The sequence below is a fragment of the Erythrolamprus reginae genome, chromosome 7 (genome assembly GCF_031021105.1).
Source record: "Erythrolamprus reginae isolate rEryReg1 chromosome 7, rEryReg1.hap1, whole genome shotgun sequence".
In the NCBI taxonomy this organism is placed as follows: domain Eukaryota; kingdom Metazoa; phylum Chordata; class Lepidosauria; order Squamata; family Dipsadidae; genus Erythrolamprus; species Erythrolamprus reginae.
In genome coordinates, this window is record NC_091956.1 from 10,041,740 (window position 1) to 10,066,993 (window position 25,254).

Consider the following 25,254-nt stretch of genomic DNA (forward strand, 5'->3'; position numbering starts at 1 on the left):
TAGTCGAACCTCGAGGTGATGAGGGCATGAGTGACTGTGAGCAGTGACTCCCGGTCCAGATAGGGCCGCAACTGGTGCACCAGGCAAACGCCCCCCTTGCCACAGCTGAAAGATGGTTCTCTAGTGTAAGCTGTGGATCGAGGAGGATGCCCAAGTTGCGGACCCTCTCTGAGGGGGTCAATAATCCCTCCCCCAAGGTAATGGACGGACAGGTGGAATTGTCCTTGGGAGGCAAAACCCACAGCCACTCCGTCTTATCAGGGTTGAGTTTGAGTCTGTTGACACCCATCCAGACCCTAACAGCCTCCAGGCACCGGCACATCACTTCCTCTGTTTCGTTGACTGGACATGGGGTGGAGATGTACAACTGGGTATCATCAGTGGAACAGCTAAAGCTGATTCACTTAACAACTGTGTCATAAAAGACTGTAAAGCCAAAACTCACTTAACAAACCATCTCGCTTTGCAATGTAAATTTTAGCCTCAGTGGCAGTCGTTAAGCCTGAAGACTACCTGTAGCTTTCTAATTATTCCCCGAAATTAATTCCCACCCCGATCCGTTGCATTTAAGGCATAAATTCCGACTTCGCCGCTGAATAGCTACCCGATTGCTGTGGTCGCTGACTTTAATAATGGGCTCGTTTTTCCTGAGGTCCCATACGGTGGCACGACCGCTGGGGCTCGCCGAAGCCAAGATATGTTGGACTTGTCTATTCCATGCAATACAGCTGATGTCTTCAGGAGGCTGTTGAGAGAGGGGAAAAAATGGTTGGAAATGGATTCAACCTTCCTTAGCTTAGTACTTACTGCACAACATGAATGTGTTAGTTTTTTCTCTCCTACGGTGGCGCGGTGGTTAGAATGCAGTACTGCAGGCTACTTCTGCTGGCTACCTGCAATTTGGCCGTTCGAATCTCACCAGGCTCAAAGTTGGTTGATTCTTCTATCCTTCCAAAGTCTGGGGTAAAATGAGGACCAGAAATTGTTTGGGGCAATAGACTGACTCTGTAAAACACTTAGAGATGGCTGGAGAGCACTAGAAAGCGGTATATAAGTCTTAAGTGCTATTGCTATTGCTACTACAGTGGTACCTCGTGATACGAACCTCCCGTGATACGAACATTTCGAGATACGAACCTGGGGTTCGGAAATTTTTTGCCTCTTCATGCGAACGTTTTTCGACTTACGAACCCACTGCAGATCGCAAAATGGCGCTTGGAGGCCACGTTTCGGCCGACCAGGAAAGACGTCTTCGTGACGTCAAAGCTCCGCCCATGGAATTCCCTATTGGGATTCCCCACCTCCGTTTCAGCCTCCAGATCGGCTGAAAACGCTGTTGCTGATTGTAAAAACGGCGCTCCGCTAGGCGGTGCCGCCCAACTGTAACCTTCTGAAACAGCCGGGTGCTTCTCGCCGGCCTCCGGAACCCGAACCCGAATTTTTGCCGAACTTCCGGGTTCAGTGTACGGGAGGACGCCGAGAAGCCCCCCGGCTGTTTCAGAAGGTGACAGGTGGGCGGTGGCGCTTCTCGGCGGCCTCCTGAACCCGAACCCAAAAAGTTCGGCAAAAGTTCGGGTTCGGGAGAATGCTGAGAAGCCCCCCAGCTGTTTTAAACGGTGACAGCCGGGCGGCGGCACCCAGCGGAGCGCCATTTTGCGACACCCCCCCTGCATGCATTAATCGCTTTTACATTATTTCCTATGGGAAACATTGTTTCGTGTTACGAACCTTTCGCCTTACGAACCTCCTTCCGGAACCAATTAGGTTCGTAAGACGAGGTACTACTGTACTCATGTAAGGAACGCCAAGCAGGAAGTAGATGGAACAGAAGAGGGAAAACCCTCAAGTTATATTTACAATGTGGTATTAAGAATCCAATACCTTTAAAAGGCAAACGTATGACCTGGATACTCTCCTAAATACCATGCTTTGTATTTGTTATACTAAGGAACATGATGTTTCTTTGACTCAGACGAATTCTCACGGGGTTTTTTCTAAACCAGTTTTTCTAGAACAACCTTTAAACACCTATGAATGTTTGTGCGATTTAGAATGTTCACATACTGAATGAGAAACCAAATCAGATTTGCTGACAGATTAAAGGGATATTTAGCTATTCCTTTAAGGGATTGCATTAGGGGACATTCGTAGCTGCGGATTGCACTCTGGGTAATGTAGTCCATGACATGTGGCCTCATCTGTATGTTGTTATTGGTCACTGAGCTAATTGGGTAATTGTGCCATGCTCTCCAACAACCATTTTTAAGTCTTGACAAAGGACCATGCAACTGCCTGCAGATGGGAGAAATAAATCTCTTTTTACCTACGTCAGCGGTTCTCAACCTGGGGGGATCAGGACCCCTTTGGGGGTCGAGCGGCCATTTCACAGGGTTCGCCTAAGACCATGGGACAAAGACAAATTTCCCATGGTGTTAGGAACTAAAGCTTCTATTTATTTATTTATTTATTTATTTATTTATTCATTTGTCCAATATACAAATACATAGGAAGAAAAATAGACATGTGATAATATAAAAGAGGGTGAAAGTGAACTTAGAGGAGAGGATATATGAAAGGAAGAGAATATATAAGATAGGTGAAGGAAAGGAAAGATAATTGGACAGGGGACGAAAGGCACACCAGTGCACTTATTTACGCCCCTTATTGGCCTCTTAGGAACCTGGAGAGGTCAATCGTGGAGAGTCTAAGGGAGAAGTGTTGGGGGTTAGGGGTTGACACAATTGAGTCCGGTAATGAGTTCCACGCTTCGATAACTTGATTGTTGAAATCATATTTTTTACAGTCAACTTTGGCGCGGTTCGTATTAAGTTTGAATCTGTTGCGTGCTCTTGTGTTATTGCGGTTGAAGCTGAAGTAGTCATCGACTGGTAGGACGTTGCAGCATATGATCTTGTGGACAATACTCAAATCGTGTTTTAGGCGCCGTAGTTCTAGGCTTTCTAGGCCCAGGATTGTTAGTCTATTTTCGTAGGATATTCTGTTTCGAGTGGAGGAGTGAAGGGCTCTTCTGGTGAAATATCTTTGGACATTTTCAAGGGTGTTGATGTCTGAGATGTGATATGGGTTCCAGACCGATGAGCAGTAGTCAAGGATGGGTCTGGCAAAAGTTTTGTAGGCTCTTGTGAGTAGAGTGAGATTGCCGAGCAGAAGCTGCGTAGGATCAGGTTAACAACTCTAGAGGCTTTTTTGGCGCCTTGGAACGTATTTTTTTTACAATCCAACCAATCAGGCATTTACAGGGGGGGTGTCCCTCTGACCTTCCTGCCAATCAGCTTAAAGCTCTGTTGGGAGAATTGGCGCTCGACTTATGGTTGGGGGTCACCACAACACGAGGAATGAAGGGGTCACAGCATTAGAAAGGTTGAGAGCCACTGACCTACATGTAATGGGACAGAATATGGACATATAAGAGCTGAGGAATTTCATGATTTGGAGATACCAGACCATAAATGTAATCTGTATGATTTACCCCTTTGTGTGGAGTTTTATCTGACTGAGAAAGGCATTTCTAAGCTTGGACCAGAACACCAGAGATAGGACCAGAAGGGCAATGCAAATACAATCGCACCTAAGTGCAACACAACCTCCTTGGCCTCGCCCCTCTTATCCAGTTACTTTCACAGTCCTCGCAGACGTAATTTAATCCATTACCTGTGTCTTGGTTCCCGGTGTCATCGGTGTTTCAAAGTTATTTAAATCCCAGATGTAGATCTCTGACTCATTCCCACCAGAAGCCACTAGATTTGTCTGTAACACAAAGCAAGCACTATGAATTAAATTACACCAAAAGTCGCTTTTTCAAGACATCTAATGCTCATGGGTTTTTCATTCATTCATTTATTTATATCGGATTTATATGCCGCCAACCTCATAAAGATAATATGGGAATTAAGGAGGAAAGGTATACAGAGAACAGAACGGTTATATGAAAGGGACGGAAGAATTAATAGAAATGAAATAGAGAGGTGCCTGGGACAACAAAACTGGTTACAAATTAACGCGATAAGCACATATTTAAGTAAAAGGGAAAATAAAGAAATATTCATGAGACAAGAAATAAATTTAGAAAAGATACTTAGGGAAAAGTGTAAGAATATAAAAGCACAAACGGGTAACATATATAGAGAATTATTACAAGCGGAAGAACAAGTAGTAAAAGGACTGACGAGATATTGGCAGGACGAATTAGAAATTGATGAATGGGATATGGAAGGTATAATTGAAAATATTAAAAGAATTAAAAACACAAGAATAAGAGAGATGAGAAGAAAAATATTACATAAATGGTATTATACACCAGTACAATGAGCACGCTTTCAAACAACGAAGAAAGGAAATTGTTGGCATGGGTGTAAGGAAAAAGGAGTATTTATGCACATGTTTTGGGAATGCAATAAAGTTCAAAATTTTTGGAAACAAATACAAATGGAAGTGAACAAAATTACGAATGGTAATCGGAAAATAACTAAGGAAGCAGCATTATTGATAAAAAATAGTGAGGTAACAGAATATGAAGAAATGAAAATTGCAGCGATAGAAAGTGCCCAGGCAACTATAGTGCTTGGGTGGAAAGATGACAATAAATGGATGATAAAAAATTGGTGCAAATACATGGCGGATCACATTCACTATGAAATTATGGAAATTAGACTACATAATTATAATGAAGAGAAATTAGCAGCAACAATGAGGCGGTGGGAGAAGGTTAAAAATTATATATTAACAACATCAGTAAGCGATGCAAATGTAAGAAATACAATTCAATCACTCTATAAAGAATGAACAATGTAGCCCAGAGACAAAGCAAATGAAGGATACAAAATTGAATCTTCCCTGGTGAAGGGATTTTTTTTCTGTTTGGTGATGGTACACTTTATGCTTTTTGTTTTGTTCTTTTGTAAAATTTTCAAAAAAAATCAATAAAATTATATTATTTTTTTTAAAAAAAGGATTTATATGCCGCCCCTCTCCGAAGACTCGGGGCGGTTTACAACATACAGTGGAACCCCGACATAAGAGCTGCTCTACTTAAGAGCAACTCGAGATAAGAGCTGGGAGGGGAGAGATATTTTTGTTCTACTTACAAGCCCAAATTCGAGATACAAGCGCCAAGGAGCTGTCTCCTGAAGCCAAACGCTAACTTCCGCGTTCGGCTTCAGGAGACAGCTGCGAAGCGGCGCGCGTGTTTTAAAAGGTTGCAGCCGGCCTGGGGGGCTCGGGGGGGTGCTTGCAGCTTTCTTTCTTGCTCTTTTTCTTTCTCTCTTTTACATTCCCTTCCTCTATTTCTTCTTTTCTTTCTCATTCCCACCTTCTTCCCTCCCTCCCTCCCTTCACTCATTCCTCTCTTACTCTCCCCTTTCATAAGTTTCCTTGCTTCCTTCCTCTGTTCCTGTCCCTTCCCCCTTTCTTTCTTTCTTTCTTTCTTTCTTTCTTTCTTTCTTTCTTTCTTGCTCTTTTTCTTTCTCTCTTTTACCTTCCCTTCCTCTATTTCTTCTTTTCTTTCTCCTTCCCACCTTCTTCCCTCCCTCCCTCCCTTCACTCATTCCTCTCTTACTCTCCCCTTTCATAAGTTTCCTTGCTTCCTTCCTCTGTTCCTGTCCCTTCCCTCTTTCCTTCCTTCCTTCCCACCCTCCGTCCATTCATTTATCCCATTCCTCTCTTGATCGCTTAAAGCCGGTCCCTGGTGCAAAAAGGGTTGGGGACCTCTGTCCTACAGGATTGGGTGGCAGAGAAGTTGAACATATGTAAATTTAAAAGTTTAAGAAAGTTTACAAGTTAAGTGAAAGAAACTTCATTATTCATTTATATGTACATGTACATTTCTTCATTAAAAACTTGTCTTTCTGCATAATTTAGACTAACTTTGTGAGTTTTTTGAGGGCTGGAACCAATTAAAATTATTTACATTAATTCCTATGGGGAAAAGTCGTTCGAGATAAGAGCTGCTCGACTTAAGAGCCCAGGTCAGGAACGAATTAAACTCGTATCTCGAGGTACCACTGTATAGAAAAACAATGTACAACAAAATCCTATTAATTAAAATTAAAATCTAAAAGCCTAAAAACCAATTAAAAAACACTCTTATCCATTTTGTCAAACTGATATGGCCTGTCTCACAAAAAGTGACCACGAAGGCTCGGGAACTGTTGGAAATTGTGATCTATCAATAGTAATAATTAATAATAATTTATTAGATTTGTATGCCGCCCCTCTCCGCAGACTCAGGGCGGCTCACAACAACAATAGACAGTGTACAATAAACAAATCTAATATTTAAAAGAAAAAATTTCTAAAAACATACATAAAAACTATAAAAAACATACAACATAAGCATACCATACATAAAACTATATAAGCCTGGGGGAGATGTCTCAATTCCCCCATGCCTGGCGGTATAGATGGGTCTTTAGCAATTTACAAAAGACAAAGAGGGTGGGGGCAGTTCTGATCTCTGGGGGGAGTTGATTCCAGAGGGCCGGGGCCACCACAGAGAAGGCTCTTCCCCTGACTCCCGCTAGACGACATTGTTTAGTCGACGGGACTCGGAGAAGGCCAACTCTGTGGGACCTTATCGGCCGCTGGGATTCGTGCGGCAAAAGACGGTCTCGGAGGTATTCTGGTCCGATGCCATGTAGGACAAACTTAAAGAGGGGAACAGAATGGCAGAATTTGATCTGAAGTACTTTGAAGACACTACGAAAAGTTGTAAGGAAACTCTAACCTGGAACAGGTTAACATCCAGAGCTCGGACAGGTCCCGTATGCTTGTCGTTCTGAGCAATCATGACTTCGGTTTCACCGGCTAATATTTTAGCCGGATCATACAAAATGATATTCCCATTTTCACCACCAGCAATAAGAACTCCGGAAACATTCTCATCGGATGCTGTTTTGTGAGGACTCCAGATCAATTTGTGATACCTGCAAGACAACGTCAAGAACCCAGGGATAAAAGCTGTGTTAGCAAAAACTTCAGAAGAGAAGGATTTAGGTGTACAGTGATCCCCCGATCATTGCGAGGGTTCCGTTCCAGGACCCCTCGCAATGATCGGTTTTTCGCAATATAGTGATGCGGAAGTAAAAACACCATCTACGCATGTGCGCCCTTTTTTTTCCATGGCGCATGTGCAGATGTTTTTTACTTCCGCACCTGGGAAGACCCCCGCCCAACAGCTGAGGAGCCGCCTGCCCGCCCGCCCCTTGTCCGGCCGCCGCTGGTGCCGCCGCCGCTTGTCCGGCCACCGCTCGTGCCGCCGCTGCTCGTGCTGCCGCCACTCGTCCGGCCGCCGCTCGTGCCACCGCTGCTGAGGAGGAGCGAGAGGAGCAACAAAGTCCCGCGCAAGTGCATCTTCTCCAGGCGGGGGCAAGAGCGGCGGGGCGAGTCCGCAGGAAAAAAGCCGCGGGCGACCGAGCGGATCCTGCCGTTTGCGGCACTCGACGGGCAGGGGCATGAAGGATCTCCCCGCTGGCCTCGGGAGCGCGTGGGAGGGTGGCGAGCCTAGGAAGACGAGGCGACGCCGGCTGCCGTCGAGGTAGAGGAGGAAGCGGATCGGCGCTCCGCCCCGCCAGGGTTCCTCTCCATGAGGGCGTCCGCCGAGCTGCCCGTCTTCAATTCACCGTCTCACCCGGGCTCCCGATCCTGCTGGGCGGCAGGGAGACTCGGCGGGGAGCGCGCGCGTCCGGGACCCAGAGCGCCCTTGTGGCCGCCCATTCATGCCGCTCCGTCGCTGGCTTCCCCTCGGGAGACACGCCTGAGTGGCCTTTTTGCTGTTCCTCTCAGGAGTTCTTGCGGGGGAAAAGCCGCTAGCCGGCTTTCGGAGCTCCTCCGGCGTCACCCGGCTTCTGGTAGAAGCCTTCTCTCTTTTTTTTCTTGCTGCTTTTCCTCGCCAAGCGCACGAAAAAAAAGAGAGAAGGCTTCTGCCAGAAGCCGGGTGACGGCGGAGGAGCTCCGAAAGCCGGCTAGCGGCTTTCCCCCCGCAAGAACTCTTGAGAGGAACAGAGAGGAACTGCAAAAAGGCCACTCAGGCGCGTCTCCTGAGGGGAAGCCAGCATGGCGAGCGACGGAGCGGCATGAATGGGCGGCCACAAGGGCGCTCTGGGTCCCGGACGCGCGCGCTCCCCGCCGAGTCTCCCTGCCGCCCAGCAGGATCGGGAGCCCGGGTGAGATGGTGAATTGAAGACGGGCAGCTCGGGCAGCTCGGCGGACGCCCTCATGGAGAGGAACCCTGGCGGGACGGAGCGCCAATCCGCTTCCTCCTCTACCTCGACAGCGGCCGGCGTCGCCTCGTCTTCCTAGGCTCGCCACCCTCCCACGCGCTCCCGAGGCCGGCGGAGAGATCCTTCATGCCCCTGCGGACTCGCCCCGCCGCTCTTGCCCCCGCCTGGAGAAGATGCACTTGCGTGGGACTTTGCTGCTCCTCTCGCTCCTCCTCAGCCGCGGGGAGAGGCGGGCATGTGGGCTGGCGGTATTGGGCTTGGTGGAAAGTCTGGGGGCAGCTGCAGCAACTCCCCTCCCGTGGCTGCTGTTGAGGCGGGAGCGGGGGCAGTCTCCGGCGCGCGGCTCTCTCCATTCTTCTCTTTCCCCCTCTCGGGCTCCGAATGCGGCGGCGGGAAGAGGAAACGAGAGCGCGAGCGAGCAAGAGGAGGGGGGGAAGCCCAGACGGGATGAACCGTTTCTTGGGTGGCGCGTGTGGAAAAGGGGAGCGAGGGGCCGGGCGGGTTGAGGGAATCAAAGAGGGGTGGGGGTGCTGTTCTGAGGCGCTCGGAAAGAGTTTTCGGAAGGCTCTCGTGTTACGGCGAAAGGGCGTGTGGAGAGCCTGATGTTGGCGGAATTGGGGACCAGCGAGGAGCCGAAGAAACCCGCTGCCCACAGAAAGGGGAAACACGGATGTTTGGCTCCTCGCTGCTGCTGGTGCGGCCGCCGCTTGTCCGAGCGCCCACCGCCCGCCCTTCGCCCGCCCACGCCGTTGCTCGCGCCACTCAGCTGGGAAGCGGCGCTGGGGTTTCCCCGCCGCCCACGCAAAGGGGAAACCCGGCAAGAGGGGGAAGACCCAGGGAAGCCGCCCAGCAGCTGATCTGCCCGGCAAACTCCACCATCTACGCATGCGTGGCCATAGAAAGAAAATGGCACACATGCGCAGATGGTGTTGTTTACTTCCGGGTTGAAAAATAGCGAAGTACCCTGTTCGCAATGGTTGGGGACGCAATAAACGGGGGATCACTGTAGTGATTTCTGACAGTCTCAAAATGGGTGAGCAGTGTGGTCGGGCGGTAGGAAAAAGCAAGTAGGATGCTTGGCTGCATAGCTAGAGGTATAACAAGCAGGAAGAGGGAGATTGTGATCCCGTTATATAGAGCGCTGGTGAGACCACATTTGGAATACTGTGTTCAGTTCTGGAGACCTCACCTACAAAAAGATATTGACAAAATTGAACGGGTCCAAAGACGGGCTACAAGAATGGTGGAAGGTCTTAAGCATAAAACGTATCAGGAAAGACTTAATGAACTCAATCTGTATAGTCTGGAGGACAGAAGGAAAAGGGGGGACATGATTGAAACATTTAAATATGTTAAAGGGTTAAAAAAGGTTCAGAAGGGAAGTGTTTTTAATAGGAAAGTGAACACAAGAACAAGGGGACACAATCTGAAGTTAGTTGGGGGAAAGATCAAAAGCAACGTGAGAAAATATTATTTCACTGAAAGAGTAGTAGATCCTTGGAACAAACTTCCAGCAGACGTGGTTGGTAAATCCACAGTAACTGAATTTAACCATGCCTGGGATAAACATATATCCATTGTAAGATAAAATACAGGAAATAGTATAAGGGCAGACTAGATGGACCATGAGGTCTTTTTCTGCCGTCAGTCTTCTATGTTTCTAAGATATTTGGACTTCAACTCCCAGAATTCCTCAGCCAGTGAGGAAGTTGAATTCCAGATATCTTCAAGTTGCCAAGGTTGGGAAACACTGCATCAGCTTCTGGTTGCCTCCGCTTACAACTTCTCAGCAGCTTACAGCTATTAAATCTACATACCTGACAGGCTTATTATCAGGGAATGTCTTATATTGGGGAAAACAGGGTACATTGGAATTTTCATTGGCATATGAAACAAACAGACTGGATGACAGTACCCTGTATTACAATGGTTCTCAACTGTAACCCCTTAATACAGTCCCTCATGTTGTGGTGACCCCCAACCATAAGTCTAGTGCCAAGACTCCCAACAGAGCTTTAAGCTGATTGGCAGGAAGGTCAGAGGGACACCCCGACTGTAAACGCCTGATTGGTTGGATTGTAAAAATATGTTCCCAGGCACCAGAATAGACACGTTAGTTCCTAACACCATAGGAAATTTGTGTTTTCCCGTGGTCTTAGGTGACCCCTGTGAAACAGTTATTCAACCCCCAAAGGGAGTCTTAACTTTTACACTTTAACCCTTTTATATAGGGCGCTGCAGAAACAAAGCTTTAAAATCCCGGACTTACCTATGAGGGGAGGAGAAAGTGGCACAGGACTTCATATCCAGTGCTGGGTCTGTCAAATCAAGTTCAAATATTTCTAGGGAAGCATTGGTGCTGAAAGTGGCATCCAACTGCTGAGCAGAGGTACCTGCAAGAAAGACACATTTGCTTATGAAGCCCTTCATGGCATCGGACCAGAATATCTCCGGGACCGCCTTCTGACGCACGAATCCCAGCGACCAGTTAGGTCCCACAGAGTTGGCCTTCTCCGGGTCCCGTCGACTAAACCAGTGTTTCCCAACCTTTTTTGAGCCGCGGCACATTATTCATATTTTCAAAATTCTGGGGAACACTGAGGGGGCGGGGCGGGGGGGGCTAAAGAAAAGTTTGGACAAAAAAAAATCTCTTCCTCCATTTCACTCTATTTCTCCCTCCCTCTTTCTCTCCCTTCCTTCCCTTCTTTCTCTCTCTCCATCCCTCTTTCTTTCTTCCTCTCTTTTTTGCTCTCTTTCTCTCTCCCTCCTTCCCTCCCTCTATGTCTTTCCCTCTCCCTCCTTCCCCCTCTCTTTCTCTCGCTCTCTTGCTTTCTTTCTCTCTCATTCTCTCTCCCCTCCTTTTTCTCTCTCTCTCTTTCTCTCTCGTTCACTACGCCGGCAACAGAGAGAAAAAGAAAGTGAGAGAGCCGGAGAGAGTGGAGGGAGAGAGCCGGCGGCTGTTGTCTTCGCCTCTGCCAGCCGGCTCTGCAGCTAAGAGGCAGCAGCGATCAGCCCCCTCGCCCTCCCAGACGTCCCCAGCGCCCAGCCACGCGCCGCCTCCCGTTAGCCGGGCTGACTTTTCCCTGCTGCCGTTTTCTCTTCATGGCGCAAAGCCACAGTCCCGGACTCCCGGATCGCTCGCTTCTCCAGCCAGCAAGCCGGCTGCCAGAAAAGCATCGCACTTTTTCAATGTGCGGCGCTTTCCTGGGCAGATGGCTTTGCTGACCGGAGAAGCGAGCGATCCGGGAGTCCAGGACTGTGTGGCTTTGCGCCATGAAGAGAAAACGACTCGGGCAGCAGGAAAAAGTCGGCCATTTTCTCTTCATGGCGCAAAGCCACACAGTTCCGGACTCCCGGATTGCTCGCCCCAAGGCAGGAAGCGGCGGTGGAGGAGAGGGGGCAGATCGTGCCCCAAGACAGGAGGCGGTGGCGGCGGAGGAGGAGAGGGGGCAGCTTACGGGGAACGGTGCTCGCAGCTGTCCCCCGGCTACTGCCAGATGCCGCTGTTTCCAGCGCTTTCCTGCTGGGCCCCAAAGAAGGAAGGTGGGAAAAAGGAGGCGCGAATAATGAAGCTCTCCTTTTTCCCGCCTTCCTTCTTTGGGGCCCAGTAGGAGAGCACCGGAAACAGCTGCATCGGGCAGTAGCCGGGGGACAGCTGCGAGTGGGAGCTCCAGGTCCGAGGCACCGGCGGTCCGGCAGCGCCCCGCCCAGCTGGAGCTTCCCTAGGCTTCGCGGCACACATGGCTGTGTCTCGCGGCACACCGGTTGGGAAACGCTGGACTAAACAATGGCGTTTGGCGGGAAGAGCCTTCTCTATGGTGGCCCCGACCTTCTGGAACCAGCTCCCCCCAGAGATCAGAATTGCCCCCACCCTCCTCGCCTTTCGTAAGCTCCTTAAAACCCACCTCTGTCGTCAGGCATGGGGGAATTGAGATACTCCTTTCCCCCTAGGCCTATACAATTTATGCATGGTATGTTTGTGTTTATGCTTGGTTTTAATGAAGGTTTTTAGTTATTTTAAATATTAGATTTGTTATAAGCTGTTTTATTATTGTTGTTAGCCACCCCGAGTCTACGGAGAAGGGCAGCATACAAATCCTAGAAGATTCCTAGAGGCCCCACAGAGGCTTCTCCCTGCTTTTTCCAGCCCTGTTTCCTCCCAGGAGATTCCTAGAGAGGCCCCAGAGACTTCTCCCTGCTTTTTCCAGCCCTGTTTCCTCCTAGGAGATTCCTAGAGAGGCCCCACAGAGACTTCTCCCTGCTTTTTCCAGCCCTGTTTTCTCCCAGGAGATTCCTAGAGAGGCCCCACAGAGACTTCTCCCTGCTTTTTTTGGTCCTATTTCCTCCTGGGAGATTCCTAGAGAGGACCCACAGAGACTTCTCCCTGCTTTTTCCAGCCCTGTTTCCTCCTAGGAGATTCTTAGAGAGGCCCCACAGAGACTTCTCCCTGCTTTTTCTGGCCCTGTTTCCTCCTAGGAGATTCCTAGAGAGGCCCCACAGAGACTTCTCTCTGCTTTTTCTGGCCCTGTTTCCTCCTAGGAGATTCCTAGAGAGGCCCGACAGAGACTTCTCCCTGCTTTTTCCAGCCCTGTTTTCTCCCAGGAGATTCCTAGAGAGGCCCCAAAGAGACTTCTCCCTGCTTTTTCCAGCCCTGTTTTCTCCCAGGAGATTTCTAGAGAGGCCCCACAGAGACTTCTCCCTGCTTTTTTTGGTCCTATTTCCTCCTGGGAGATTCCTAGAGAGGACCCACAGAGACTTCTCCCTACTTTTTCCAGCCCTGTTTCCTCCTAGGAGATTCTTAGAGAGGCCCCACAGAGACTTCTCCCTGCTTTTTCTGGCCCTGTTTCCTCCTAGGAGATTCCTAGAGAGGCCCCACAGAGGCTTATCCCTGCTTTTTCTGGTCCTATTTCCTCCTAGGAGATTCCTAGAGAGGCCCCACAGAGACTTCTCTCTGCTTTTTCTGGCCCTGTTTCCTCCTAGGAGATTTCTAGAGAGGCCCCAGAGACTTCTCCCTGCTTTTTACGGTCCTATTTCCTCCTAGGAGATTCCTAGAGAGGCCCCACAGAGACTTCTCCCTGCTTTTTACGGCCCTATTTCCTCCTAGGAGATTCCTAGAGAGGCCCCACAGAGACTTCTCCCTGCTTTTTCGGCATTGTTTCCTCCCAGGGGATTCCTAGAGAGGCCCCACAGAGGCTTCTCCCTGCCTTTTCCAGTTACAGCTTCAAAGGCTCGGGTTTGTAAGTGGAAAATGGTTCTTGAGAAGAGGCAAAATAATCTTGAACACCCGGTTCTTATCTAGAAAACTTCTTAAGTAGAGGCGTTCGTAGGTAGAAATACCACTATATTCCCAAACCGGTAGTATTTCTGCTATTACCCAACCCTCTTCAATCAAACCCAGCAACCTACCTGTGGCCAAGTAAATGGGATGATGTTGAGAAGGGCTCCATGCCTGCATGGCAGTACGGTCTACCTCTTTCAGTTTCATCCTGCTGAGAATACAAATACAGAGAATATCAACGTTATTATCCTACTAAGATCACTTACTTTAATATTATTTTTAATTTCTCCCCCAAGAAAAGGAATCCAGGGGAAAATAACTGGGAAAGCCCTTTCTCCTCCGGTTTTTTCTTTCTCACTAAAGGCATTTCAATAAATAAATGATTCAAATTTTCATGGACCTGCTTTAAACCAGATTTCTCCAATCTTGGCCACTTTATGACTTGTGGACTTCAACTCCCAGAATTCCATGGCTGGCTGAGGAATTCTGGGAGCTGAAGTCCACAAGTCTTAAAGTGGCCAAAGTTGGAAACCCTCCCTTAAACTGACACAAAGAAAGATTGACGTTACTCCAAAGTTATTCATTGCTAAAACAAACACCAAATGACAAGTATTCTCTTTATTTATTAATTTACATAGAAACATACAAGTCTGACGGCAGAAAAAGACCTCATGGTCCATCTAGTCTGCCCTTATACTATTTTCTGTATTTTATCTTAGGATGGATATATGTTTATCCCAAGCATGTTTAAATTCAGTTACTGTGGATTTATCTACCACGTCTGCTGGAAGTTTGTTCCAAGGATCTACTACTCTTTCAGTAAAATAATATTTTCTCATGTTGCTTTTGATCTTTCCCCCAACTAACTTCAGATTGTGTCCCCTTGTTCTTGGGTTCACTTTCCTATTAAAAACACTTCCCTCCTGGACCTTATTTAACCCTTTAACATATTTAAATATTTTGATCATTTCCCCCCTTTTCCCTTCTGTCCTCCAGACTATACAGATTGAGTTCATGAAGTCTTTCCTGATACGTTTTATGCTTAAGACCTTCCACCATTCTTATTAAATTTATATGCCTGCTACCCCACTCTGAAAAGCCTCTGTAGCCTAGGTATCTTTCTCAAGATCAGATTGCCAAACTGGATTTCAAAGGAGAGAATGGAGCATTAAGCTTCTAAATTCAAACCCAAAATATATAAGGCCCGATGTTTGATTCTCCTAGGGTGAAGCAGCCGGTGAGTCAATGTTCTGTCCTCAGTTTTGTGGCTCTCTATTATACAGTATTTGCTTTCAGCATTGTCAAAATGTAAATAAGGTTTGAGTTAACAAAGAAAGATTGAGATAATTATAAGTGTGGTGTTATGATGCATCTCTCAAAGAATTTCTTGCCTCCTTGGTGTGCTAGAAAATGTTCTGCCGGGCTCTATGGCAGTGTTTCCAAACCTTGGCAACTTGAAGATATTTGGACTTCAACTCCCAGAATTCCCCAGCCAGCAAATGCACGTGAGGCGTTGCTCTACCTATCTATCCGGGTCCCGTCGACTAAACAGTGTTGGCTGGCGGGACCCAGGGGAAGAGCCTTCTCTGTGGCAGCCCCGACCCTCTGGAACCAGCTCCCCCCAGAGATTAGGACTGCCCCCGCCCTCCTTGCCTTTCGTAAACTTCTTAAAACCCACCTCTGCCGTCAGGCATGGGGGAACTGAGACATCTCCCCCTTGCCTATGTAGTTTTATGTATGATATGTTTGTGTGTATGTTTTTTATATACAGTGATCCCCCGTTTATTGCGTCCCCAACCATTGCGAACAGGGTACTTCGCTATTTTTCAACCCGGAAGTCAAAAATACCATCTACGCATGCGTGCCGGGCACGCATGCGTAGATGGCAGCGGCTTCCCTGGGTCTTCCCCCTCTTGCTGGCGTCAGCGAGGAGTTTCCCCACCGCCCACGCAAACTCCTCGCTGCCGCTCGCCCGCCCTTCGCCTGCCCACGCCGTTCGCTCCCCCCTCTTGCTGTCGGGAGGGCGAGAAGCCCTCCCCAGCACCCGCTCGCCCGCCCTTCGCCCTGGCGGAGAAATTCCAGCCCCCACCTGGTCCCGCCCGCGGCTCGGCTTCCCTGGCTGCTGCTCCGGTCGCCCGATCGTCTCCTGCCTCCCGTGCCGATGTTCCCTGCCAAGCCTGGCTCGGATTCCCTGGCTGCTTGGCCGGGGGGGGGGGGGGGGGGGCTCGGCCGAAAGGAGCTGGAGACGCAGAGCTGAACACACCCCTTCATCCCCAAAGGCCGGCCTTTTTGTCTGGGAGGGAAGATGACGTGCCGGTGGCACAGGGGTGAGGGGCGGGAGGCAAATCGCTGCGTCTCCAGCCCCTTTTGGCCGAGCCCCCCCCCCTCCGGCCAAGCAGCCAGGGAAGCCGAACTGGGCTTGGCGGGGAACATCGGCACGGGAGGCAGCTTCTGCCGGACATGGGCAATGGGCGGGACAGAGAAGCGGGGAGAATCAGGAGGCTCCTTTGGCAGCTGGGGGCTGCCTGGCTTTGTTGTTTTGGCTGCAGCGGGTGCCAGGCAGCCTCCAGCCGCCAAAGGAACCTCCTGATTCTTCCCGCTTCTCTGTCCCGCCCATTGCCCGTGTCCGGCAGAAGCTGCTGCCTTATTGCTCTTTGCCGGCGGGATGCAAAGTGCTGGGGTGGGAGGGTGTCCTGACAGCCCCCCCACCCATATGCTTCGCCTCCCGCCGGGCAAGAGCGCTCGGGTGGCAACTTCTTCTAGATACGGGCGATGTCCACGCTCTCTCTCGGCGCTTTCGAGCCGAGTCCGTGAGCGAGTTCGCTCCCGGACTCGGCTCGAAGGCGGCGAGAGACAGCGCCAAGGAACGGGCCTGTCCACGCTCTCTCTCGGCGCTTTCGAGCCGAGTCCGTGAGCGAGTTCGCTCCCGGACTCGGCTCGAAGGCGGCGAGAGACAGCGCCAAGGAACGGGCCTGTCCACGCTGTCTCTCGGCGCTTGCGAGCCGAGTCCGTGAGCGAGTTCGCTCCCGGACTCGGCTCGAAGGCGGCGAGAGACAGCGCCAAGGAACGGGCCTGTCCACGCTGTCTCTCGGCGCTTGCGAGCCGAGTCCGTGAGCGAGTTCGCTCCCGGACTCGGCTCGAAGGCGGCGAGAGACAGCGCCAAGGAACGGGCCTGTCCACGCTCTCTCTCGGCGCTTTCGAGCCGAGTCCATGAGCGAACTCGCTCACGGACTCGGCTCGAAAGCGCCGAGAGACAGCGTGGACAGGCCCGTTCCTTGGCGCTGTCTCTCGGCGCTTTCGAGCCGAGTCCGGGAGCGAGTTCGCTCCCAATCTTCGGCTCCTCGCTAGCGCTGTGGGAGTAAAAACACCATCTGCACATGCGCAGACGGTGTTTTTACTTCCGCATCGCTACTTCGCGAAAACCCGCTCGTTGCGGGGGCTCCTGGAACGGAACCCTCGCAACGAGCGGGGGATCACTGTACTGGGGTTTTTAGGCTTTTTAATGTAAAATTGTTATTTTAGATTTTAATATTAGATTTGTTGCTATATATTGTTCTTATGATTGCTGTGAGCCACCCCGAGTCTGCGGAGAGGGGCGGCATACAAATCTAATAAATAATAATAATAATAATAATAATAATCATCATCATCATCTATCTATCATCTATCTGTCCGTCCGTCCGTCCATCCGTCCGTCCATCCATCCATCCATCCATCCATCCATCCATCCATCCATCCATCCATCCATCCATCCATCCATCCATCTATCTATCTATCTATCTATCTATCTATCTATCAGATTTGTATGCCGTCCCTCTCTGGAGACTCGGAGCGGCTTACAACAACAGTACAAATCCAATAGTTAAAAACCATTTAAAACCCTTAATATAAAACAGTCATACATCCCAGACATACCTTGCATAAAACGGAGCAGCCCAGGGGAATCAATTTCCCCATGCCTGACGACAGAGGTGGGTTTTAAGGAGTTTTCGAAAGGCAAGGAGGGTGGGGGCAGTCCTGATCTCCAGGGGGAGTTGATTCCAGAGGGTCGGGGCCACCACAGAGAAGGCTCTTCCCCTGGGTCCCACCAGACGACATTGTTTCGTCGACGGGACCCAGAGAAGGCCAACTCTGTGGGACCTAATCGGTCACTGGGATTCGTGCGGCAGAAGGTGGTCCCGGGGATAGTGTGGTCTGATGCCATGAAGCATTGCCCTATTGTCAGTTCCAGCGTGCATGTGTGTGGTGGCCAGCTGATTTTCAGACTTCCAGAGGGCAGGGGAGGCCATTTTCGCTCTCCTCAGGCTTCAAGAAAGCTTCTGTATCCAACAAATCTACCAGACGTTCAGAACAAACTTCAGGTAGGCCTGTTGGGTGGGGTTTTTTTTGCCATCCAGAGGCTCCTGAAGCACCGGACCAGATTATCTCAGGGACCGCCTTCTGCTGCACGAATCCCAGCAACCAGATAGGTCCCACAGAGTGGATCTTCTCCGGGTCCCGTCAACTAAACCAGTAATTTTCAACCTTTTTTGAACCGCGGCACATTTTTTACATTTACAAAATCCTGGGGCACACCACCAACCAAAATGACACCAAATGACACCCTAAGACACTCTCCTCTCTTTTTCCATCCCTGTCTCCTCCCCCCCTTGTGTGTGTGTGTGTATATACACACTCTTGAACCATTTCCAAAAACAGGTGAAGGCTGGGTTTTTTTCTCTCTCTTATTCTTTGGGTGCTTTTTATCATATGCTTTCAATCAAGAGTCACTTCTCTCTCTTCTTTTCTCGCTCTTTCCTCTCATTCTCTGTCTCAATCATTTTCTCATTGATCTTTTTTCCTCCCCTTTTTGCTCATTTCTCTCTCTCTCTCCCTTCCTCTCCTTTTCTCTTTCTCTCTCTCTTGCTTTCTCTTTCTCTTTTCTTTCTTTCTTTCTTTCTCTCACTCTCTTTCTTGCTTTCTTTCTCTCAGTCTCTCTCTCTCAGCAAAAAGTTGCGAGACCAGAACCTGAGCTTCCTTCTTCACGGCACACCTGACCATGTCTTGCGGCACACTAGTGTGCCCCGGCACACTGGTTGAAAAACACTGAACTAAACAATGTCACTTGGCGGGACCCAGGGGAAGAGCCTTCTCTGTGGTGGCCCCGGCCCTCTGGAACCAACTCCCCCCCAGAGATTAGAATTGTCCCCACCCTCCTTGCCTTTCGTAAGCTACTTAAAACCCACCTCTGCCATCAGGCATGGGGGAATTGAGATCCTCTTTCCCCCTAGGACTTTACAATTCTATGCATGGTATGTATGTATGTATGTATGTCTGGTTTTTATATTAATGGGTTTTTAATCGTTTTTAGTATTAGATTACTATTGTACACTGTTTTATTGTTGCTGTTAGCCGCTCCGAGTCTCCGGAGAGGGGCGGCATACAAATCCAATAAATAAATAAATAAATAAAATAAAAAACAGCCCAACGGGCCTACCAGAAGTTCAGCAGGCTTCAATAAGGCCGGCATGCATATGTGTGTGGGGCAGTGTGTGTGTGGGGGGGGGGTTGTCTGTGCGAGGGCATTGCATTATGCGCATGTTAGCTATGGCGTACGCGTGCACCCTTTTGGCACCTGAGCAAAAAAAAAAGGGCTCGCCATCACTGCTCCAGGAGCTTCCCTTTGCCCTCCAAAATTCCCATCCTGCCTTTTGAACCCAAAAAACTATACAAAGGGAACAATAACTATTACTTTGCCATTTTAATCAGGTTTCAAGAACAGGCGTCGGAAAGGAAAGTCTGTGTTCACTCAAGCCACTAAAAAAGGTTTAGCTAAACGTTATGCCCAGATTCTTCCTGTGTGATAAATTTATGTTTCAGGACAGTTGGGCAAAATGCAGGAAATAAAAGTAAACTACAGTTCAATCAGCCACACAATGATAATGTGCACCAACGCAATAAACCATGCAAATTAAAAGAAGCAACTAATGAAAAGCAAGAGTGAAAATTCACATACACGCAGTGGTGGGCTACTAGCCGGAACGCTAAATTGCGCTTGCCACGGCGGCTCGTAAGTTCTTGCGGGGCCAGTGCGATTTTGCTTCTGCACCTGTGGAGGTAGCAAAATCTCGCATGGAACCACAGGTGAGCCCGTGTTTCGGTATGCGCGGAAGCAAAAAAGCCATCGCCAAAATATGGGCGCAACTGCGGCTCCGTGCGCAATTTTTCTACCTCCACAGGTACAGAAGCAAAATTGCACTGGCCCCACAAGCATTTATGAGCCGCGGCGGCGAGTGCAATTTAGCGTTCCAGCTAGTAGCCCACCGCTGCATCTATCTATCTATCTATCTATCTATCTATCTATCTATCTATCTATCTATCTATCTATCTATCTATCTATCTATCTATCTATCTATCCAATCTATCTATCTATCTATCTATCTATCTATCTATCTATCTATCTATCTATCTATCTATCTATCTATCTATCTATCTATCTATCTATCTATCTATCTATCTATCTATCCATCTATCCATCCATCCATCCATCCATCTATCTATCTATCTATCTATCTATCTATCTATCCAATCTATCTATCTATCTATCTATCTATCTATCTGTCTGTCTGTCTGTCTGTCCGTCCGTCCGTCCGTCCGTCCGTCCGTCCGTCCATCCATCCATCTATCTAGCCCACCGCTGCATCTATCTATCTATCTATCTATCTATCTATCTATCTATCTATCTATCTATCTATCTATCTATCTATCTATCTATCTATCTATCTATCTATCTATCTATCTATTACATTTGTATGCCGCCCCTCTCCGTAGACTCAGGGTGGCTAACAACAATAATGAAACAACATGTAACAAATCCAGTATTTAATTTTTTTTTAAAAACCCCTATTTAAAAAACCAAACATACACACAAGCATACCATGCATAAATTGTATAGGCCTAGGGGGAAGGGAATATCTCAGTTCCCCCATGCCTGACGACAAAGGTGGGTTTTAAGGAGCTTACGAAAGGCGAGGAGGGTGGGGGCAATTCTGATCTCTAGGGGGAGTTGGTTCCAGAGGGTCGGGGCCGCCACAGAGAAGGCTCTTCCCCTGGGTCCCGCCAAACGACATTGTTTAGTTGACGGGACCCGGAGAAGAGACCTAACTGGTCCCTGGGATTCGTGTGGCAGAAGGCGGTCCCAGAGATATTCCAATAAGATGTGATATGTCGGCAAACTTATATAGAAGGACTTACTATCTACGTATTTTACCACTGATACAACTACAAGTAGTCCTTGACTTACAACAGTTCATTTGGTGACCATTCAAAGTGACAACAGGAAACACTGCAAAAAGTGATTTACTATCGTTTTTCACATAACCATCGCAGCTTCCCCCATGGTCAAGTGATCAAAATTCAGCTACTTGGGAACTGACGCGCACTTACACGACAGTTGCGGTGTCCCAAAGTCATGTGATCCACGCTTGGAAACCTTCTGACAAACAAATGGGGACGCCAGGTTCACTTTCACAGCCATGTTAATAACTTCGCTGCACTGATTTACTTAACCACCGCGGCTAGGAAAGTGGCAAAAACTGGGCAAAAACTACTTAACCAATGTCTCACTTAAGCAGCAAAAAATATGGGGCTCAATTCTCTGCAGACTTGGGGCGGCTAACAACAATAATAAACACAACATGTACAATCCAATAATAAAAACAACTAAAACCCCCTATTATAAAACCAAACATACACACAAACATACCATGCATAACTTGTAATGGCCTAGGGGGAAGGAATATCTCAACTCCCCCATACCTGGCGGTATAAATGAGTCTTGAGTAGTTTACGAAAGACAGGGAGGGTGGGGGCAGTTCTAATCTCTGGGGGGAGTTGGTTCCAGAGGGCCGGGGCTGCCACAGAGAAGGCTCTTCCCCTGGGGCCCGCCAAAAGACATTGTCTAGTCGATGGGACCCGGAGAAGGCCAACTCTGTGGGACCTTATCGATCGCTGGGATTCGTGCGGTAGCAGGCGTTTCCGGAGGTAATCTGGTCCATTGCCATGTAGGGCTTTAAAGGTCATAACCAACACTTTGAATTGTGACCGGAAACTGATTGGCAGCCAATGCAAGCCAAGGAGTGTTGAAGAAACGTGGGCGAATCTTGGAAGCCCCACTATGGCTCTCGCGGCTGTGTTCTATAATATAAGTTGTATTCCTTCCTACCGCCTGGATATTTCTTGCGGGACCGCCTTCTGCCACACAAATCCCAGCGTCCAGTTAGGTGACATCCCACAAAATTGGCCTTCTCCAGGTCCCGTCAACTAGACAATGTCACTTGGTGGGTCCTTAGGAAAGAGCCTTCTCTGTGTGGGGCCCGGCCCTTGGAATCAACTCCCCCCAGAGATTCACACTCTCTCCATCCTCCTTGCCTTTCGTAAGAACTTGAAACCGTATTTATGCCGCCAGGCCTGGGGTCATTGGACCCCAGCCTCTGGCCAGTGAATGTGTATGATGCTGTAGCATGTTTCTGAATGTTTGACTTTTAAATGCTTAGCTTTTAAAAAATATTTTAAATTAATTATTGCTGTTAATTGGATTTAGAAGTGTTTTATATATTGAGGTGTTGTGAGCTGCCCCGAGTCCACAGAGAGGGGCGGCATATAAGTCCAATAAATAAGTAAATAAATAAATATCAATCCCTGAAATTAAAACAAGAAAAGTAGGCAATGAACTGTGGGTGAAACCCCTTCTTGCAAGATTTTGCCCAGGTGGTGTGTGGTGTTCTTTTCTGAAACCACAATCACAACCACACAAGCCCGAGAGCTAACAAGAGAAAGGGGGAGCCGAAGTTTGCAAAACTGCCTGCCTTCCCTTTTGAACCAGCCGAAATGCATTTTAGCATTTAAATTTATATACCGCTTCATAGTGCTTTTACAGCCCTCTCTAAGTGGTTTACAGAATTGCCTCCAACAATCTGGCTCCTAATTTTACCCATCTCGGAGGGATGGAAGGCTGAGTAAACCCTGCCAGTGGTGCAAATACAATTTATTTTATTTTATTTTGTCGAGTACATATTGGTAATATACAAAGAAACGACACTGTTTATATACATGTTATTGGTACTAATAAGAGAGAAACTTAGGACAGGGACGGTAGGCACACTGGTGCAGTTATGCAAGCCCCTTACTGACCTCTAAGCCGGAATCAGTCTGGAAAAGGTGAGAGTTTTGACAAAAAACATAGAATTTTAGCCCGGAAATTGCAGCAGAGAGCAGGATTGCAAAAGCCAGGGGCTGGCCTACAGCTCCATGTACATGTCTGCCTCCGTGTTGTTTCTCTGTGTCAAATATGTAGGCATATGCTTAATTATGTATATATGTATGTATGATGGGTCATTCTTTGTCAAGTGGACCAATTTTGGCAAAATGGCAAAAAGCCTTGCGACATTTTGTTACCCTGTACTTAAAGAAACCTAAAATTTTGCACACCTCAGTTTTATACCATAAGAAATATATGTTTTATTTTTATTTTATTTATGTATTTGTCAAACAATTATAGGATGGTAATTTGTACAAATAAAACATTAGATAAGTAATGATGAAAAGTAACAAAAGAAGACAAATAGAACAGTAGGACAGGGACGGTAGGCACAATGGTGCACTTTTGCACGCCCCTTACAGACCTCTTAGAAAGGGGGAGAGATCAATTAGTCTAAGGCAGGGGTAGGCAAAGTTGGCTCTTCTATGACATGTAGACTTCAACTCCCAGAATTTCTGAGCTAGCACGATTGGCTCAGGAATCCTGGGAGTTGAAGTCCACAAGACATAGAAGAGCCAACTTTGCTTACCTCTGGTCTAAGGTTAAAGGTTTTGGGGTTAGGAGTAGAAACCACAGAGTCAGGTAGTGCGTTCCAGGCGTCGATCACTCTGTTGCTGAAGTCGTATTTTTTTGCTGCCTAGTTTGGAGCGGTTAAGATTTATTTTAAATCCATTTTGTGCTCGTGTGTTGTTGCTGTTGAAGGTGAAGTAGTCACTAACAGGTAGGACATTTTGGTATATGATTTTATGAACTATAGTTAAGTGGAAACGGAGACGAGCGTGCAAAGTTTCTTTGAAATTGAAGATGGTCAGCCTGGTCCACTTGACAAAGAATGACCCTTATGTATTTATTTATTGGATTTGTATGCCGCCTCTCTCCGCAGTATGTATGTATGTATGTATGTATGTATGTATGTATGTATGTACTATGTATTAGGTATGTCCTCAGAGAGGGGCGGCATACAAATCAAATCAATCAATCAATCAATCAAATATATGTATGTATGTTTATATAGTATATATTGGAGGTGGTGACCCTTTGAGAGTTGCATGCCACGGAATTTCATTTTTAATGCCTGCCGATTAGTCTACATTCAAGCTGAGAATAAAGTTATTATTCTATTCTCCCACCGGGCTGGATCAGATACGGACCGGCTCACACCGTCGCCCTGGACAGGCCCAAACAAGCCGGGGAGACAAAAGCGGAGCCAAGCGGCGCTCCTTTCGGATCGTCCGGCCTCTTTTTCCCCAACCGCCAAGCCGAGGCGGACGGGGCTATAAAAAGGAGGCGCCCCGGCCCCAATTCCCCCGCCTCGGCTTGCCCGGGGAGTCCCCGCACCACCACCCCGGCAGACGCCTCACCTGGTCAGAGAGGAGCGCCGCTCAGGCCCCGCTGCTGCTGCCGCCGCCTTCCTCCGACTCCGCCTCGGCGTCTCGCAGCGACCGCGGTTCCTCCACGTTCCACTTCAACGTGGCAGCCGGAGCACCGCCTCCATCTCGCCGGCTTCCGGCACTAACCGACGCCCGCTTGCCCGCCCGTTCGAAGGCTGGGATGGGTTGGGCCTCCTGCGCCACGCAAGCGCGGAGCCTCGGGGCCGGCAAGGACGGTTGGCCGCAACCGTCGCAAAAGGGGCCTGCGGTGGTCGAGGCCCCAGCTCTCCGCGAAGGGCTCCTGCCGTTCAATTCACGGGCAGAGACGGGATAGAACAGAAATCCTTTCATCATTACTTTCAATATTATGTTTATATATAAATTACTATCGTACTTGATTGACAAATATTTGTACGAGTACAAGTGCACCAGAGTGCCTTCCGTCCCCTGTCCTATTGCTCTCCTAAATCTCCTATACCTTTCTTCTATTCCTATATCTCTTCTTCTATTCTTTCATTGATATGTTCTATTACTATACCTTCTTTTCTATTCTTTCTTAGATATATTTTACTATGAGTATCTCCTCTATAGCCTTCATCATGTATTTTACTATGTGTATATAGATATACAGTACCCACTAAAACCCTCATTGTGTATTGGACAAAATAAATAAATAAATAAAAATGTTTAGTGGGCATGTTGGGTTGGTTTATTATGCTTATTGTTTATTATGCTTATTAGGGTTTTAATCAATGTTTTATAACTTAATTTTATATATTTGACTTCCTGTAAGACGCCCATTGTCCAATACACCAGTGTTTCCCAACCTTGGCAACTTGCAAGATATTTGGACTTCAACTCCCAGAATTCCTGAGCAAGCATGATTGGCTCAGGAATTCTGGAAGTTGAAGTCCACAAGTTATAGGAGAGCCAACTTTGCCTACCCCTGACCTAGAGTATTGAAAGCTCAGAGAACCAAGGACCCAATGACTCAAAGGTGTTATTTACTTTAAAAACAACAACTGGACAGATTTTTTTGGAGGAAGAAAAATATAAAGACAAATAAAGTTT

At 48.1% G+C, this 25,254-nt stretch overlaps 1 protein-coding gene across 9 annotated transcripts in view; it reads right to left on the bottom strand.

The window, feature by feature from the left end:
- SEC31A (SEC31 homolog A, COPII coat complex component) overlaps window positions 1-24,395 on the bottom strand; it is an 80,467-nt gene extending 56,072 nt beyond the window's left edge. For 2 of the 9 annotated variants that reach the window (XM_070756953.1, XM_070756946.1), the window contains exons 1-6: window positions 24,175-24,395; window positions 13,644-13,726; window positions 10,507-10,630; window positions 6,743-6,941; window positions 3,673-3,768; window positions 605-745 (exon numbers count right to left, since the gene is read on the bottom strand). In XM_070756953.1, coding sequence (XP_070613054.1) covers window positions 605-745; window positions 3,673-3,768; window positions 6,743-6,941; window positions 10,507-10,630; window positions 13,644-13,722 — 639 coding nt within the window. In that variant the 5' untranslated portion in view covers window positions 13,723-13,726; window positions 24,175-24,395. The remainder of the gene's footprint in view (window positions 1-604; window positions 746-3,672; window positions 3,769-6,742; window positions 6,942-10,506; window positions 10,631-13,643; window positions 13,727-24,174) is intronic. The other 7 variants (XM_070756951.1, XM_070756955.1, XM_070756948.1 and 4 more) reach the window with 6 other exon arrangements.
- Between the last annotated feature and the right edge of the window lie 859 nt (window positions 24,396-25,254).